Here is a 19966-nt window from a genome sequence, read left to right on the forward strand (position 1 = left end):
ACTCACCCCGTTTGTACAGCACGCATCATTTGTTCCTAACTAAATCTGCTTGTAAGTTTCCCTAAGCACCAGTATTATTTATCTAACATTTCCTGTCCTGTAGCAGAAGATGGGAATCAAGTTGACCAAAAGTCTTGTTAATGAGAAGTTACTTGCCATACCATGTTAAGATGGCAGAACATTTTATACACTTGCATTACTCTACTTTTTTTTTTTTTTCCAAAAAAAAATTTCCTGATACTTGAAGCAATTTCATAGAGAATGACAAAGCACAGTGTGAGGACTAGCAGCTGGTGGTATTTGGGTATAGCAGCTGATGGTAAATGGTATTTGGGCTCTGAGTACCCAAATACCACTGCGTCTAGTTTTATATATGTTTAAATACAACTGCATCTAGTTTTAGTGACACAGTCTGTGGGAAAGAGCAGCTCTTTTAGGACTTTCACTATTTTGTGATGAGGGCAGTGATTGATCTACACTAAGACTGGGGTTTTCTTCCTGATATTCTGACGTCCAAATTAAGCTGAACTGTCCTTGGTCATGTTCTGTGCCTCTATAACAGTTTAACAACAGTCTTAGCAAATTTACTTAGCCCAAATAAACCCAAATTCCTGAGAATGTGTTGGGTTTGCTGGTTTGCTGAATCTGTGTTTTTATTAAAATGTTTATTTTGGTACTTTTCCCATTGGCTAGACGGCTCTTAATACTTTTTCACTTCATTGCTCATTTGCTACTGCTATGCACATAAATCAATGATGGAATTGTATCCTCCTTACTGTGACTTTTTTAAAATATATCTGGTCTATACAGGATAAATTCAAGCCAGTGGTGGAACCTGTTCACCCCTTCCCTCCGCTTACAAGTGGGACATGACAATAATGAATTCTTCAGGGAACTATCCAGATAAATGTTTCTCAAGAAACTAGTCATATCAAAGCAATTCACTGAATGCTGCTGTCTCACAGGACACTTCTTGAGTTTCTCTCCAGAGAATAAATGTTTCTAGTGGAGTAGCATATAAGTGTTTTTATTAGTAGAATTCACAGGAATTCACTCCCTTAATAAAAGCAAAAAAGCAGAACAACGTAACAGTGCATCTGGGATTCAGTGAATGCAGAGATTGGAGTTTTTTGTAGTAGATATTAGGGATACTCATGGCAATTTGTCACAAGAGGGGCATAAAGGAGAACCAGAGCTCACACACTGTCTATGGTGGGTTCCAAAATTCTGCCTTCCCACAGAAATTTACTAATGACTTGTATGTGTTGCAGTCTTCTGCAAAAAAGCTTTGGCAAGCTTTTGGTCTGTGACTTTCACTGACAACTTATTCCTAGACTAAGTCTGCTTAATTTGACAGCCTTTTCATCTGAACTGTGCAATGCTAACTCATGATGATGAGATTGTTACGTAGGGTGGGTAGTCTATATGCAGCTAGGCTTGATGTGGTGAAGAAAGATGGCAAGCTAGCCCATTTAGAGCAGGTTCTGCCCTCTATGGTCTTCCAACTAGCATATCCCAAGATGCTTTGCAGGTAGAAATCAAGTCATCTGTTAACTGAAAAAAACCCATACCTTCTAGCACTAGAAATGGGATTGTGATGTTGAGCTCTGACATGGATAACGTGAAGTCCTTCTCCTCATGGAAGTGAAGCTGAAGACAGTGTTTCTAATGCAGCTCCAGCACAGAAATCTCCCATTGAACACATCTCTTGGGCTGGAGGTAGGCAAGGTGTCTGACACCTCTGATAATTCATCTCAGCTCTTAAACTGTGTTGGTGGTGGTTTTGGGTTTGGGTTGTGGAAAACTCTTTTCAGCAGTTCTGAGAGATTAGACGTGACTCCCAGATTCCAGAAGCACCCAGGGCACAAAGGGCAGGCTGGCAAAGCCTCAGGCCCATCATTTTTCCAAAATTTAAGGCTAGAAATACATTTGCCTTCTAACTCTGCAAACTGTATTTGCTCCTCATGCTCTTTGTATCTCTACTTTCAAACCCACAACCTGACCCGATGTATTTTAGGCACTTGTGATTTTTGTGCCATAAAGGGACCTGGCAAAAGGCCTGCACCCCACTTCCTTCTCTCTTTGTGAGCTCTGGGCAGCCTCACATAGCAATGGTGCCTAATGGTTTCAGTTTATGAGCTCTACTGTGTAGACCTGAGTAAGGCTGGGGCTCCAGCTGAGCTCACGAAAGGGCTAAAAGACAAGCTAGATGGTCAGAAACATCCCCAGAGTAGTCTATACACCAACTGCCCTGTAACTTCAGAGCAGCCCACTCTGCTGCTCAAAGCAGCTCCTCACCTACCTGAGTTCTTATACTGGGGATAAAACTGGAAGGCACAAAGCTGATACAGTCTATATCTGTCTCTCTTCAGCCTCCCTGAAAATTCCTGGGAAGCTCTGTGGGGTACAGTCATCTGATAGAGATATTTCTTCCTCATTATGTCACGTTCTTGTAATTTTGCTGCTTAATTATCCAGGATAAGGATGAGGTGGGGATAACATAGAGAAAATAAAAGAATCACAATAGAACACACTTCTATTTGCCTACAAGAAGATCCTGAGTGTGTTCACGTTTGCTATCAGCTTCCTAAAGAAAAGAGGAAGAGCTTTAAATCAAGGTAAGTAGAGCTGTCTGAGGTGAGCATAAAGCATTTTCTATTCTATAATACAGGCATTAGATGAAAGCAACCCCAGAGCTGAGTGAGTGTATGTACCTGTCAGATGATGCCCCATTTTTACATTAAAAAGCAGACACCATTCATTGAAAATGAAGCTGGAACATTGCTTCATAAGGAAGTGTAGGGCTCCTGTGGGATCCTCCTGGAAACTTGATAGGCGTGTTCTCATGGTACTGCTCGGGGAAGCAAGTTTATGAATCAGTATTTTGTTACATCTGTATCACCAAAATCAGGATAATATATGGCTATGTTTTGCTTCTTATTAGGGAAGATACTTTTGTGGTATCTTGACTATATTTATAACAAGATATTTGACTTTCAAGCATTTCAGAGAGCAATTTTGCCATTTTCTCCATGGAAATCAATATCCATTGAATACGTACAAGTTATCTATGAATCACCTTTATCTCTTTGTCAAGTATTATCAGAGGTGTACTCTAATCTTATTACGAATTCACCTTTCATTTGAAAATGAAGAGGTTCAACCACAGGTCAAATGACAGATCCATTGTTGAAATCTAGTGGGAGCTTCATTGCACTGAGTTCCAGATCCAGAGAGGAGTTTTAGCATCAAAATCTCTCTGCCCCTAACTTCATTTAGCTACTGCTTAGTCCTGCAGGCAGGCATAATATACAGCAGCTGCAGTTTCATTGTTAATATTTCTCAATTGTTTAGAATTATTGGACTATAAGTGTCCAGAAATACATCAGTTGTGAAAAATTCTAGCATCCACATACCTACTTCAAACTCAATTCTATTCCAGTTGAATGGAGGAATACAATAGCCTCGGACTGCTTCAGGAATTGCTTTTGCATCTTATCCAGTGACAATTTAAGATAAAATATATGTGTTCATAGGATGAGGCTAGCGAGGTGAAAACTTAAACAAAAGCATAGAGGCATTTGGCAGTGTTGCACTGAGTGATTTTTTTAAAGTACAGTTAAGTAAAGTGCTAAGTAAATTACTGAGAGGAGCAAAGTTTGACACACTTCTACACTGGATAAATTGAATGGTTTCCATAACCATGTAGATTTTACAGAGACAGATTTGAAATGCCTTTAAAAAGCACAAACTGACTCTATTTTGAATTTAGGAAAAAATTGTATGACTGAGATGCAGAAACAAGCTTAGGAGGCATCAGATCTGCTGTCACATTCAACTTCCTCAGCACAGTCACTGCAGTCACTGTGCTCTATTCTTTCCCTGTTCAGCATTCAGGTGGTCTCTTCAGTTTACACTAAAAATCCAGCACTTCCTTTCTGACATGCCTTCACAAAATTGTCAGCATTAAAGAAACTATTTGCAGAATATATCATCTTTATACTAGGTAAACAAATAATAAATTGCAATTCTGAAAAATTAGAACATCCATAAAAAATACTGTCCTTATTAGCTCTGCAAGTGCTGTTCAGGGTGTTACATCAAACATATTTAGGAGATAAGGAAAGATTATCCACTTGGCCTTATAAAGCATTGAGAGGACAGCATGTCATTGCTGTAAAATGCTTGATAGGCAAAAGATGTTGAGCATCTCATTCTTAACAGACCACAAACTGGAATGGGTTTCCTGGTTTCATGCTGGCCCTTAACTGACTTGCCCATATAAAATATTGCACAACCAGTAGGCTTTGTTGTGGAAGGTGGGCCAAGGGAAGGCATGGGCAGGGCAGGTCAGTGTGCCTACGTACAGCAGAATGGCCTCCCTGTGCCCACAGCAGTGTTCTACCCTCAGGCTCATAAATAGCTACCCACCTCCATACCAGTTTAAAAAGAAATTAAAAGCAGTTAAATATTGGAATAAATGTCTTTGACTTCAGTTTACATTGCTAATTACTGTAATTTATAACAAATATTAACTAAGCCAACCACACAATTAACTACGCTGGTTCCTTTTACCATATTATCCAGTGCTGTTTTGCTATTGTTTTAATAGATGTGGCAGCTTAACCTCACAGTGGACTCGCTATATACTTTCAGGCTGTTTTGTTCAGATGGCAGATTTTAACTGCAATTAGACTGACATGAGCATGGCACGACTGATACCTTCTTGGCCATCTGCCTCCATCTCCTTCACAGCAAGTAATAATCCAGAAATACATAAGAACTGGCAGTGATTAGAAATGCAGAACAACTGGAAAATAAGGTTTAATTGCTAGTGTTTCAGTGTGCCAAGATAATACCATGAGCAGTGACTCATCAGAATAAACTGATTTCTGACTTCAGTGATGTGTTTTTTGAGAACTGAGAGAAAAATGGTTGACAGGATAGGCAAATGTGAAATTGCTCACAGCATTTAGGCACCTACTCTGCCCTTTTTTAGTGCTTTGATTTGCAGTCTGCAAGTATAATGGCACAGCATATTTCAGGCTACTACAGAAAGCCTTTAGGGACAGTTCTATTACACGATAGCCTGTGATTGTGCAGAGTGAAGATGATGACTCAGGCGTGATGACTGCCAGTATGATATTGATAATGAAATGTTTTGCTGAATCACCTTCAACTCCATCCCCAGTGTCTTTCCAACAGATGGGAGTGTAATTACTGGTGACTCACAGCAGCACATACAGCCTATGCATTTCAGGCAGGATATAAGGTGAGAACAGCTCCATTGCAAGTTTGAGAATTCAGGAAGTGTGAGGGAAATACTTCACAGTGCTCAGGAATGCAAGAAAGCCTGATCTGGTCATAAAAGAATGGAACTATTTGAGAGAAATGTACTACGTAGGTTGCTCTGAAAATAATGCCTCCTATTAATTTCCACAGAAGCTACAACAGTTAACAGTCAACTCAGTTACAAAACACTTTTTCAAAATTGTAACCGTTAGCTATGCATTTTCACCAATGATGAACAAGAGCCTGCATGCTGCACCAGCAGAGGTGACCCACTGTCTTCATCACCACTGCTGAAACACACCACCCACTGCCTCACTGTGCTCACATCCACTGTTTGGACTCCAGAAATATTCAACAAGAATGAATGAATGTCAATGGTTGCCCTTTTTGTTCTGGATGGAGGAATTCAATGACATTCCTTTGTTTCACACACACTTCCATGTCATCTGCTATTGTGTCAGACTCCTCATCTGCTGCCATCTGTCACATGGCAACATATAATGGAATAACATCAGGAAGGTTCACCTGTACTGTCATAACACCAACATCCACCTCTAACATCATGGGCCAACACAATAAAATAGGAAGCATTACTTTCAGAGTAGCATCTGTATTTGGAGCACGTTTGAAGTAGGGTAGGCAATCCAGCTGGTTAGTGCAGGCATAAAAATCAAAAGTGGGTCCTCCTGCTCCAGAAGCAGTCTCTGTACTGAAAGTACATTTGCTAATTATGTTTGAAATGCTCACCTGGCCTGCAAAAACATGAAGATGGGTGAAATGGTTTAGGTTGGCCAAACAGTTGTTTTAGATCAGCCAAACCTTCGCATCTCCACCTTCCACTCCATTTCTTGCTAAATTAAATTTAAATATCATTTGTAGCTCTGGCATTTGCTGAATGAAAAGAGTAAAAACTCTGTGAAAACTGGGAGGGATAAAAATACATATATTTCTCAGTTATGTTTTCAAATCAGTAAAATTAGCCGGAGGCTTTCAGCACTCATCTCCCTGTCACTGGTCCATCTGTCAAATGTAGGAGTAAAATAGCTGTTTAAGAGGAAGCAAATGCTGTCAGCACAACTATTTCAGTGTCTCCTTAGAGCAGAGGAACATTTCCTTCACCAGACTGAGCTGCAGCACAGCCCTTGCTGACCCAGCCATCCCCTAATTCTTGTCTGGTGCTTGGCAGCCAGCGTGGGAAGCAAGGAACTCATGGCAAGCATTAAGGACCGGATGGTGGAAAACATCCAGGGACTCCAGTCCTCATTCTTTTTCCCTTTTGTACTACTTGCCACTTTGGGAGGCAGTCACACACGTCCCCAATTTACTGCAGGATGGAAACACTTAATTTGAACCATTATGTGATGGGATCCACACTGTCCAGGGAAACCATGTGTTTATAGTGTTGAAAAGGAGTGCCCTTTGGAGAACAACAGCTTATGGAAGATGCTTGAACAGAATGGCTGGAATCCCTCCTGCAGGACTGGCAGTGGTTTAAGGGGAACCACCCTGCAGAGAGCTCTCCAGCAGCAGCGTCAGACCAAGCCTCCTAGGTAGACCCACAGCAGGCAGACTAAAGCAACAAAAATGATGAGCTGCAAGAGGCTGTGATTTTAAAAAAAAACAATTGAAAAGAATATGTTGCAAACAACTGCGCAGAGTTGTCTCTATAAAGGAGCACAAATACACAAAATGCTGCAGAGGATCCCTTGCTGTCATGCCCAACTTGTGACTCAGAGGAGGAAAAGCAAGTAGCTCTATCAAAACCGAAACCATCAATGAAAGTACAGCCACTGCTGTCTCAAAATTATTTTAAACCTCTGGCAATTGTCCTTGTGGTACCTAAACCATGGGTTCTGTGCCTGTGAATGACACTACTCTAATTCCGAAGAGAACAATATAAAAATAAAGGTAGAATATTAGGAATTTATTTTGGTTTTCAGTCTCGCAGGACAGGTGGTAACCCTGCTGTCTGAGCAGAGCTCCAAAAGTGGGACAGGAGAGCATTTCTGTAAGTACAGCTTTTCCTGGAGGATTTAAAAAACCTTGGTAAAAAAGAAGAAATGGAAAAGGGTTAGAATGGTGTCTGGAAAGCATCCATTGGCCATTCAGAAAGTGGCAGCAGGAGCTGTTAATGATGTTGCTTTAGGAGCAGAGAAAATTCACTTCCCATTCTTTCCACAGTTTTTAAGAAACTCAGCTTTGTGCATCAGAATGATCAAGTAAGTGAATACCTCTTACTTTAGTTTTTGGTGGTTTGTTTTTTTTTTTGTCAAACTGTTTTGACTGCTAAAAACTGCAGTTAACCATCAATCTATAATCCAGTCTTTTTTCTGGCCAAAAGGGCTACAGATAAAAGTACTTTCCCCTTTTCTCCTGAAATGGTCCAGCAGGCTTCCGTGCCAGATAAAACAAGGCAATGAGAATTTTTCATTCTAGTTAGTAGCCCTAGCTACAAATTGACCAAGTTAGGCTCTTTGGTCAAGCTGCATGTGGAACTTGGAACAGAGGCTTTTATTGCCATGCATGGTGCCCCATCACTCTCTCCTCCAACAGAGTGGGCTCTATAGGTAGCCAGAAATACCTCACACCTGCACTGATTCTTGCTTCCTCTAACAAGATCTGTGCTGCTCTCAGTGTTGCCCAGGAATTTCCTACAAGCTCTTGCCCGTTAACATCCAAGCTACCATGAGTGGGAAGTGAATATTGCTCTGCCAGTCTCTGCAAACATAGGTGCAAATTAAGAATTTTTTTTTTAGAGGATGGGTAAACCTTCATCTACCTTGTTCATTTTCTACAAGCAAGGGCAGCAAGTGCTCCAAGAACATCTCTAAGACACCCATGGATCAAAATACCCAGCATTTTCTCTGCTGATTTCTCTACTGGTGCTTTGGGCTTATGGTTTCAATGGTCCCAGTACAGCTAGGGTGCTAAGATAAGGGCCTATGAAACCTCCCTGCTATTTTACTCCGCAGGGGAGAGGCTTGATTTGGAGGATGAGAAGCGCCATTCAGTTATTCAGCAAATAATTACCATGTGTGCCATACAATCAGCATTTGCTACTCCCATTTTCTCAGCTGCTGCTAATGCAGCACTCAGCACTAACCTATCATTCCTAGGTTGACAGAAGGCCCACAGAAGACTAACTTCAGCAGTAACACCTATCCCTTATGCATCATTTTCATCTACTAGCGGAAGTGGCTCTTGGCTCTTGTTCTAAAGACCTATGGGGAGTCCTAACTTGTGTAATCTCAATTTCTGGGTCTCCTTTCAACCAGCAGATGGTTCCTCTGTGGTGGTATTACACATCTGCCCTGCTATCCTTCCTGAGGAAAATGATGACAGACCTCTGAAAATGACACAGTCCAGCAATTTGGATGCTCACAGTCTTCCAGAAGACAACACCAGGTAAGAAAGACTATAGCCTGAAACTCAAGGGCTAGGGAAAATGGCTTGGAAGTTAGTGGTTCCTGACTTTCCTATGCAGAGCAAAACGTAAACGGTTTTACGGCTGTGGTAGCAGAGGTAGTAGCTAGAGATAGGGAGATTGTGTGCTGGTCTCGATTATCCATCTTTGAGGGCAAAAGGAGGCTGGAATTCTTCCAAAGGAAGAATGAAGGTGGGTGGAATATTTGACAAGCTTTTGTCTCTCAAACCTTTGCTGTGCTAGATGGAGTGTTTGAAGGGTATTGATATTCAATATCTGATTGTCACCTCAACGCAGAATTTTTAGTTGTAACCACTGAACTCTGCAGTTCCTGCCTGTTCTTGTAGTGTGTGGCCTTAACATTTTATGGAATGGACCAATCACTGGCTATGGCTGTGCAGAGTAGTGATGGGCTGAGCTACTTTCCTGAGGTCAGTGGTTCACTTCAGGGGTCAGAGCAAAGTCAAAGAGGTCTGTGTAATGTATCTTGACCTGAGCTGATCCAACTGTAATGAGGTATGTAATTAGTTGAGGAATAGAGCTGTTTGGTTTTTTGTTTGTTTGTTTGTTTTGGTTTTGTTGTTTTTTTAAATCTACACAATTTTTATTTTTTTTCTAACTGTGAAACAGCTGGATGCCTTCAGAGCCTGTCTCCTTATATACTGAATTAGTTCCACGCACATTGGCTTTCTCTTCTGAGGCCAAGGAAACTGCAGGGAGATTGACAATGGGAAGGCAGGAGACAAAAGGATCTTGCAAAGAAAAGCCTTTAAAACTAAAATTTAATAATAAAAAGTCCTCACTCTTGAATTTTCCCTTATTCTAGTTGATGATGTTTGCTGTGCATTATGAATTCTTCCTCTCTTTTGAAAAGATTTTTTCTCAAAGGAGGACCAGTAAGACATGTTATTTTAAAAAATGCAGCTGTTTGCTCTTGACATGGCTATTTCCCAGATTTGACCTCATGGTTAACTGTGGCTGTAACTGGGGAAGGAGGAGCTTGCCTATGGCAGTAGTTGTGCAGTGTGCAGCAGCAGGAGAGGGGAATTGCTGTGTCAGTCCTATTGCCACCAACTGAGAGTGTAGAAGTACCACTATCATGTTCCAGTGCAAGGTGCAAAATGCTTCATTTTGATGATGGCATCTGAAATGCTATGATGGCGAACTATGAAGAGAGAGCAAAAGCATTTCTCCAGGAACCCTTTTGAAGCAAATAATTTAGTTTCTCAAGGGGTTTTACTCTTCCTCATTTATTTCTATCATAATATAGTAAACTGTAGATCAACTTTTTCTGACTTCTGCTTTCTGGTTTTTGTTTAAGCACTGGTTACTTTCCCTTGAATCAGCTCTGGTTGCTAACTTCTTGTAACCATAACCTTCCTGACAGTGCTGTTAGAAAGCCCAGTCCTGAGCCTCATATGTTCCCCTATGATCAAAGTAAGCTGAGGATTTAATGCACAGCATGTTGCAAAGTTATCCAGAACTGAGTTGGACCCTAGTGCTGCATTCTTGCTTTGCCTCAGCATAATTAACCATGGTATTTTCTACCTTACTCTTCAAAAGATGCACTCACTGAAATCAGCATTGGGCCATTTGCAGCAAACACTGCATAAACAGAAGTCAGTCTACCTATCTGGCATGAACTTTATCCCTAAAGCAGACAACTCCATTCTTGGCACAGAAAACATGAAGGCTTACCATCTTGGTGACTGATCCAGAAGGGAGATGAGCAAAGGCTGGAGAGTTAGAAGTATGTAACACAAGGAGGAGGTGCACAAAAAGATGAATGTTCTTAATGGGGGTGATAACATCCTTAAATTAAATGCCCAGTGAACTGTATCATTGATTCAATCTGCCCAGATGTTGTAGGCTTCAGAGACGGTCTGTCAAGCACCTCAGAAGTGATGTATGTTCCCAAGCCTTACCGCACAGGATTTGTGAAGTCAGTTGAGCAATAAACAGACAGGTTCCGGACAGCACAATGTTTTCACTGCTGAAATTGAGGACCACGCAGCCAGACTTTAATGAGAGCTGGCTGAAAAAGGTATTTCTGCCTTAAGGAAGTTCCAAAGGTCAGACAGGCTCCTATCCAAAAGTGCGTTATAAGCTGAAATATTCATTTTTTCATGAAATGAAGCATTACAGATTCTAGAGAAGGGATGTAGGGAGAGGCGAAAAAGCTTTACTCATTCTCAAGAACTTACAGGCTACCGCAAAAAGACAGCAATAGTTTCCTCTTCCTGTCTATGCAGAATACGGCTAATTGGGAGCTTAATTTTAGTTAGGCTATGGCCTCAGGAGCCTCTTTTAAGGTAAGAAGAGAAAAGAGTAATTGGAAAGATGTGAACCCTCCATCATTAGAGGGATGTAAGAGCAGATTAAGCAAATGCCAGTCAGTACAGCTGATTCTTGATATAGGAGGAGAAGGAAGAGATCTCAAGAGAAGATTGAAGGCAGCCTTACCTTATTTTGGCTTCACTGAAACCTTTTGCTCTTTATTATGTTTCATTTTAAAGCTTATAACTGTCTGAAAGGGATAAAAGCTTATGCTTTGTATATATATAATTACCTTAAAATGTACCATATAGCCATTAATTTACCAAATATACCATATAAATTATGGTAATTCATTTCTGTACAATTAAAGAAGTTAATATTCATTAATTGCCTGTGTGAATTCTAATTATGTTCTCAGGAAATGCTGAAACACAGCAAAAGCACTGCCTGTTTACTGGGCAAATGTGATCTTGCAAGGCATTTTTGCACAGAAGTTGTCTTAAAGCTAAAACTTGTTAAAAATAAGCTGGTTTTTGGTATTTTAAGTGATTTACATCTCAGTCAAGAGAAGAACAAGTAAGCATTTTGAGTCCTGATGGCTGGTCCCAGAACTTGGCTGGAGGACAAGAAGTGCTGCTTTTCCTCATTGCGAAAGGCTTTGGCTCTACCCAAGAAGCTTTGCTTTTGTTTTGCTTAAGTGAAGTCTCACATCGAGACAGAGGAGCCTTCAAGCCACTTGTTACAAATCTCTGTTCAGTTCACTTTTCTTCCTAGAGCAGGGTGGTGCAGTATGTGTCATGGCCCCAGAGCTCTAGCACAGAAAGACACTAAGTTATTTACAAAGTACAATTTTGCCTTAGTACAGTTTGAGGTTGGTAGGTGGACCAACCAGGCTTTGTAAAGTGGAAACCGTATGTTCACTACCTAGTTCAGAAACTTGCTATTAAAGCTATGTTGTGTCTTGTCTTTTTGGAATTTCTTTTTCATAATTAAAACCACCTCTCTTGCTGACTTTGCATGCAACAGATTGAACTAGATTGCATCTTGTCACTGAATTTTCTTAATAAGTTGGGAAATCCCATGTATCTGGTGTACAACCAGTGCTGGCTAGGCTGTTCCTGCTCTATGCTGGTCTAAGTTGGCATCTAGCAGAAGCAGGAATGTGTCAGATCCTTCTGTTCTCTGCAGACTTGGACACTGCATAGTTATTTAGTGTTTTCTCCACCCTAAATACTTGAAAGGGTGGGTCCACAGAACAGTGTCAACGGTGAAAGACTGGCTCACAGGGAGAAATTTTTCTTTGGTGAGTGTTTGGTACTACTGATGGCAGTTGAGCTGGCTCCTAAGCATAAGGAGAAACAAAACCTCCCCCTCCTCTGAATAGCAGCAATAGCTGCAAAGACAGCATAACAAGCTAAGTACCAGGTGAAAGTGAGCCAGAAGACATTAAGGACTATTGTCTAGGTGTACCCAGGCATGTATCACATATGCTACAGTTCAGCAGGAAACTCAGGCCACTGGACTGGGACGGAAGTACTCCTGTAACAGGAGAAGCACTAGAGAAATGTGTCAAAACCAAAACATGAGTGAGACAGACAGTTTTTTTGTTTGTTTGTTTTAAATGACAATAATGTAAGGCTAACACTCTTGATAACCTCTTATTCAGTGAAGAGTTTGGATTTCATCTTCAGGATGACATCAGATGTTGTGCTGAGATACCATACTATATTCAACTTTACCAACAGCTGGTGGCACAGAGCAAACCTGCTATGCCTCATGCTCCTGTTGGAACTGTAGTTGTTTAAAGAAGGAATGGAATTAGCACATTGAGTTGACTCAATAAGAACCAGATGTATCAAAACACGATTTATTCTTAAAATAGCTAGTAGACACTTAACAGCATGGGTTACATTAAAAAAAAAAAGTGCAATCAGTGGAAGAGACTTACTTCATCTTAGCATTTATCTTCTCATTACACTGCAAGTAGCTTCAGACTGGGGCTATTTCACAAGTCACATGTATTTTGATGTTAACAACACTTCTTTACAGTTAAAAGGTGTGCCAGTATTTACAACTGCTGAGTATATGCTGGACAATTTTCCACACAAATCTTGCATGAAACACAGACCATGTTTACAGTTTGACGGCTCAGGAAGCTAAATTACAAGCATGCGATATAAAATATACGCTTGTTTAAAAAGAAAAATCTTCCAAAATGAGGTACAATAAAACTGAGCAGTTTTCTATTTATGTGCAAGCCTATATTCATTCTAGAAAAACTAGCAGCAATTCTGCTCTTTAAAAGAAATTAGCTTTCACCAACTGCAGCTAATTCACTGTCTTCAATATGAAGGACCTTTCCTATATTACACACTTTTCAAAAGTTATCTCTGACTCTGCAATAGGGAGCAGGATACTCAACCATTAGGTGCTGTAAGACTAGATCAGGAAATGAGTGAAATCACCTAATGCTGCCACAGGTTAAGACATTTACAAATCATTCAGTCTAAGTCTATACACTAACCTTGGCTTCAGCCTTTACTTTTGGCATGTATAGTGACTGTTTTTTTAAAGGCACATTTTTCTTTTAACATTAGAAGGTAACCATCAGCCTGTCAAGCGAGTAGAATGATGAAGGTAGAAATCAAGGTTCGATTTGATCTTAAATGCAAGATATCCATTATTCCCAAGGCCAGTGAGGTCAGAGATGTCTTCCCAAAGACACTTCCACCACTCACTTTGCATCATTTTCTGTGTTTTCCTTTTTAATTTCATAATTTTTTCCTTTATTTAGAAAGCCAGCTTTGAAGACATCAACACATTGTCCATCTCCAAGTTAGGCAGCACATCTTACCTCTTCTCCTTCTCCCACTTTTCCATTATCCGCTCCAAGTTTCCTAATCTTTATTGAAGCCACAAATCCTAGCCATGCAGTCCTACCTGCCACTGCTACAAGCATGTAGGTCATTGCAAGCCTCAGTCCTGAGAGCACTGCCTCAGCTTTGCTGCGCTAACAGGCACAAAATGGACTGTGATGTTCTGCTTCTGTGACACCTCTGTGCACATGCATTCACACACATACAGCTGCTACAGCTTGCTAAGATACTGTCACCTTCCATAGCTCCTAACAGAGTCTCCTGCCTAATGACTCAGGAGAGATAACAGCAGAAAGCAAGTCGCATATACTTAAGATACAGGCATGCTATTTCTAGTCGGTGGTATATGCATGGGTTTTATCTTGTTTGCCTTTCTTTCCAAGGTTGAGTTTTGACTAAGAACTTCAATAACATAATATGGCTTAACGAGTCCCACAGACTGCTGAATTTGGAGTTGCAAAGGCAGCCACAGCTGCCGGTGGTTTTGTTATATAGTTATGTGAACCAGAAAGCTAACACTGATTTGTTGCCAAGTGTAAGAACACTTCCAAGATAGTGTCTGTCACCAATATGGTGATGAATTTTCAATCCCACCTGAGCTCTGCCACTGGGGAAAGAGGCCACTGGACAGCCTTGGACTGCCGAGATGATCGGGCTCTCTCTCCTGCCCTCTCCTTGGAGTTGGAACATCAAAACAGTCTTTTGTGGCAGATGGTATCCGAACACCATCAGATTTCCACTCTGCATGGAGAATCTTATAATTCTGCCCCTCATTATTGTCCCAGAAGGTACGCTCTCCACTTTGGTAGGAAATGCAGAACTCTATTTTCTCTTGAGAAGGAATGGCAGGAGGCAAGTCAATAGTAAATGAGAAGGTATCGTTTTCAGAATCACCATAAATATTGTTCATGTATACACACGCCATGTCCGTGTAAGTCTTCCACGTATCAAAGGTGATTCGAACATGAACCTTCTTCTCAAAGCTCACATTTTTTACTTTCACAGTGCCTGACAGCACCTTCTCTTGTAGGCTGCAGTTCTCCAGACAGACCAAGTTCTTCTGCAAGCGGTTCCTGAAGTCCAGGTAGTCAGCAGAAGGACGTGGGAAATCCAGAATCAAGTTTTTCTCCTCATGAAGCTTCAGGTTAGATGTTATGCTTTCAAGACCTATAAGATCAAACTGGAGGTCCCAGCTAGGGTGCTCCTGGACCTCTGAGAAGGTGTGTATTGCTGTCAGGGAGAGCCCCTTTGAATCTGCAAACACAACTCGCTTTTTGGCTCGGGCTGGCGAGTGGTTCCAGTCACTGTTCTGTGCCTCAGCGTCACGTCTCACATGGAGACATGGTCTGAGAGGTTTGAATCTGTTCACAAAGTTATTTCTCTGGCAGCTCTCAAGGGGACTGAGGAAGCTCTTCAGAGGTGGTGAATGAGCTAGGCAGATTCTCATGGCCACGTCCACAGGCATGATGGAGTTTGGCAAGGGTCTCGGATCTAAGATCTGAATCATTCTGAAATGAGCAGAAAGACAGCGTGTTATTGTTTGTTCCATCACGGAAAAGCTTGTTGAGAATGCATTTTTGCTTCATCTGCTGTCTTAATTATTCAAGACCTTCTCTTTGCACACCTTTAACTAATGCAGCCTAAATTAATATTGACAGTTCAAGATAGGAAACAGAGTGAATATACTGTCATTTCTTTACAATTCTGCAATTTTTCAATACAAATTGAATCTCATTTGCTTTTTCCAAACCTCTGAAACATGGATTTTAGTAACAGCTAATTAAACACATCTTCCTGAAAGCACATAAAAGAACATTCTAGTGTGTAGTCCATATAGATCAAGTTACAGTGAAAGTGCTCATTCACTTCAATTTCTTTCAGAGACTCTGAGCTGAGTCTTCAAATTCTAACAGACTGGATCAGCTGCTGCATTTGAGCAGACAGCACTACATTAATCAAGTTACCTATCCCATAAGATCAACAGCTAGGATGCTACATACCACATCACCCTAGAACTCTGAATAATCAGAAGTGAATTTGTTAGGCAATTTGGCTTTTAGTTAAATCAGATATGAGCTATTAACCGAGGTCTAGTTAAGAAAGCTGGTTTGCACTGTGAACACTGCTGAGTAAATGGGGGAAAGAATAAAGGAGCTGAAGGAGAGCTTTTTCTTCATTTATGTTCTGACTACTGTATTAAAAACAGCCCTTATATCCCCCAAAGTCCATGCCTAACACCTGCTGCAAGCATTTGATAAGAACGCTACAGCTTTCTTTGTTAAGATTTATTCCTAAACCTGTCTCTCAGATGATGAAAACCACATTTATTTTACAAAATGCTCTCAAATATGATTTGAGTTTTGGATGGTCCTACATGGAGCCAGCAGCTGGACTCTGGGGTCCTTGCAGGTCACTTCCAACTTGGGATACTCTGTGATTCTGTGATGCTAAAACCAAGGTCAGTTAGCAGGAGTATTTGCAGAAGGGGCTCCTACTGCAGTGCATCTCTTCTGGTAAGGACCCAATCCTTACTGGAAATATGGATTTCTGTTGAGTCATGGGAAACAAGAGCACTTGCTTTGTCACTTAAATAAATGGCATTCTCCTTCCCAGTGTTCTCACTGGTATTCCAGAGCACTGCCAAAAAAGCAGAATCTGCATTGACCTCTTCATTCTTCTCCTTGCTTTTTTTTTTTCCCTGTCTTAAACCGTGGCAGCATTTACCATAATAGGTAGTGGAGTACCAGCATCAGATTTATCAAGTTTTGTTTGGCTTTTAGCAGAAACAGGATTGTATTCTCTCCAGTTTCCATGACCAGCTCCATAGGCTGCTGCTCCTAAGGTTATACAACATTTAAAAAAAAAAAAAGCAGCAGCATAATGGAACAGCTATGCTGCTAGGAGAGGCAAAAATCTGCCAGCAAAAGATGACGGGGTTCAGCAGCATTCAGAAGGCAAGTGTTAAGTCCTTCTGCAAGCCTGATAGGAGCATAGTGCAAGCTTTGATGTTTCATTCCCCAGAAGGATGAAAATCGATTTTATTCCCCCCTCCCCTTTACTTACTTCCTTCTGCGGGGCTCGAAGCGCGCGCTAGAACTGCACCGAGGGAGAGCAGGCGCAGCGTGGGGCAGCGGAGCCAGCGGGGTCCCGGGCCGGCGGCGCTCACCTGCGGCAACGCACGGGCGGTGCGGTGCCGTTCCTCCGGAGCCTCCTCGCGCCGCTGCCTTTATGCGCCGGGCTCGGCCCGGCCCCCGGGCGCGGCGCGGCGGGGCTGTGCGTGCCGAGGCGGGGGGGGGTGGGGGGAGAAGCCGCAGTCGCTCCACGTAGCCGGGGCTGCGGGGCGGGCGGCGCCGCGTGCCGCCCCCTGGGGCTTCGGCGGTTGTTATTGTTTGCGCGGTGTGATGGTAGGCGCGAGGTATTGGCGTGCCGTTGCTTCCTGGTACATCGAGGGCTCTTCTCTCCCCACTCCCATCCCACAAAGTCGTTTCCAAAACTGCTGTGCTGGAAATAACTTCGATATTTTTGCCTCTAAGAGCCCGAGCCCTGCTGTGTTGGCTCTGTACGGTCGAGGGTGCTGGCTGCGTTGGAGGATGCGTGTCTCACAGCAGTGTTTGGAATGGGGAGCTCTTTGACCCACTCAGACTACCTGCACCCCTTGCATCCCTTGGAAAGGAGAGGGGGTGACGTAGCCTCAGTGCGGCTCGGGGCGGCTGGAGCTTCATATGGCACTCACTGGTAGCAGGCCTTTCCCAGAACTAGGAAAGCAAATAGGTTTGCTGTATGGGACTTCCAAGTGAATATTGTTTAACGTGTCAATGTGGAGCTTCTTCCTGTTGCTGCTTTAGCAGGACACTAGCTAGCAGAACAAGAGTAACACCAGCTTGAAACTGCAAACTGTCAGATTTGATGAAAAGGAGCTGGAAACCTATGTTGTCAGGGTCTGAAGTCTGTCATCCTGGGCTACACCTGTCTTTGTCTAAAGTGACAAAACCAGAGGTTTCATTTGCATGGTGCTATTGGCTGTTCACCTCCCGCACACAGCAGTGTGAGGGTGCTGGAGGTCCTGCTGTACTTCCCATGATGTAGCTGTTAGCTATTTCAAGAGCAAAGGAACAGAAAGCAGTAGCATGTGGCCTCTGCAGCATGACCACAGCCACACCATCACTGCCTGCCCCCCACGGCTGTGTGAGCCTGCTGTGGCTGCGTGGTTTCACTGTCACCTTCCTGCCCGCTCTCCCCCAGGGGCAGACCTGCACTCATGCTGTACAATGAGATAATGAGTCTGTGAGCTATTTTGAGCTTTAATCAGTAGATGAGTCTGTGCACAATGAATAGCAGGAAGCACCATGCTCTACATGAAGCGAAGGGGGCTTACAGTAAAGAAGAATAGAAAATAACAAGATTTTTCTGGCTCATCCAAATTATTTTTCTTTACATGGTTTGTGAATGAAAGGCTCTGCTGCTGTGTGTGAGGTTGTTAGGAGACAGCACATCAGCACAGGCCGAGGCATGGCAGGTGACAGTGATGCCTTCATTTTGGATTCAGTCTGCATGGAAGCAGAGAAACTAACAGCCTTGAAAGTGCAGGAGGGAGAAGTCTCTTCTAGTGACTGAAGCATGGCACGCAGACCTGTACACTGCCTCTGTGTGTACAATGAGGGCATTCATAGGACAGAAAGGCTTCAGTTCCTTAGCAGGACTCTTGGTGACTGAAGTTCCTGCCCTTTGTGCCAGTATGTGACACTAGATGTCACCCAGATGGAGTCTGAGGCACTACCTGGCAGTGCAGGCAAGGACTGGGAAGGTTCTGGCCTGTTCCCTGGTGCCATCTATTCAGGATGACCTTCCCTGATCCTCTGTTCCCCATGTCACATCCCTCCTCTCCATTTCCTTATCTCCTGATGACTGCTGGCTTCCTCTCAATGGCAGATGATATTTCCTCATTGTTTGCTTAGGGAATGTGCCAGAAAACTGCTCTTCAAGCCTTACTGGTTGCAGAGTGTCTAGGTTTCTTTTTTTTGTCTTTTGTGCTACAAATGCTTCTACCAGGGGTTGAAATTGAGGCCCAAGACCCCCAAGGGCATAAATGGCTGGTACTTACTAAATGTTCTGTGTTTACACATTTTAAAGCATGAGTGAGCAACTCAAGAGAGGTGTAGTGAGCCTGTGCTACTGAAGTTGTTGTCCCATAGAACCACTAGGCCATGTGGTACCACATCCACCTGCACAGCCCACAGGTGGGCTGTGCTTTCCATGTGCACGCCACAGATAGGACCTGGGCAGCTGTTTTATTCCAGGCTGATTCATGCTTGAAGCCTGCACACAAGTGGTTGCACCAAGTACCCTTTTCTGCACATGTTTCTACTGCTTGCTGTATTTTTTTGCCACTATAAAGTGTTTTGTTCCTGTTGGGTTTAAATAATCATTTTTTCCTGGCTTAGAAAACTTTATCAAAGATTATTTAAAGTGATATGCTTAGAAAAGAAAAGAAAAGAAAACAAAACAAAACAAACAGCCAACCCAATAGTAGTGAGATGCAGAGCTTTTCATGGACATGCTGTTGCCCAAGTTAGTAAATATGGACTGCACACAGCAGCTCAGTGGCTACTCGGTGACCCAAAGCCCCGTTCATGGCCACAGTGTGCTGCTCCGGTTTCTGGCTGCGAGAGGGCTGTGCAGAGCCAGAACTGTTCTTTCCTCACCTGGAGAGATGTCCCTGCACTGAGGCACACTGCTGGGGTTACCTGAGGTAGTAGAACAGTTTGCACTTCAGTGATGGTCTTCTATCTGCACTTTTTATAGCGGACTCAGGTTTCTGGTTATTTTGGTTCAGCAGCTCTCCTGTCATCGGAAGCTTAAAAATGTAGGTTTGTCTGCCCGTCTCCCCTTTCAAACAGGGCTGCTAAAATAGGAGCATCTCCAGAGGAAAAAAATCATTGTCTCACTTCTGTTTGACAGTGCTTTTTGTCATAGCCACTTTCCTGACACTTGTAGGAGCACACAGAAGAAAAGCACTGCTGGGAGAGGGAAGGGGGTCACGTAACAGGCGGCTGTACCTCACTGACTCTATAGCAAGTAAACCAAAACTGACCTCTCT

At 42.6% G+C, this 19966-nt stretch overlaps 1 protein-coding gene across 1 annotated transcript; it reads right to left on the bottom strand.

Moving 5' to 3' along the window:
• Positions 1-14431: 14431 nt before the first annotated feature.
• On the bottom strand, positions 14432-15376 carry PPP1R3C (protein phosphatase 1 regulatory subunit 3C; the record flags this gene model as incomplete). Its single annotated transcript, XM_079536145.1, has 1 exon — positions 14432-15376. One exon carries the CDS (start codon positions 15374-15376, stop codon positions 14432-14434), a length of 945 nt encoding a protein of 314 aa, XP_079392271.1.
• Between the last annotated feature and the right edge of the window lie 4590 nt (positions 15377-19966).

Source organism: Tetrao urogallus, assembly GCF_951394365.1.
Source record: "Tetrao urogallus genome assembly, chromosome: 5".
NCBI classification, from domain to species: Eukaryota; Metazoa; Chordata; class Aves; order Galliformes; family Phasianidae; genus Tetrao; species Tetrao urogallus.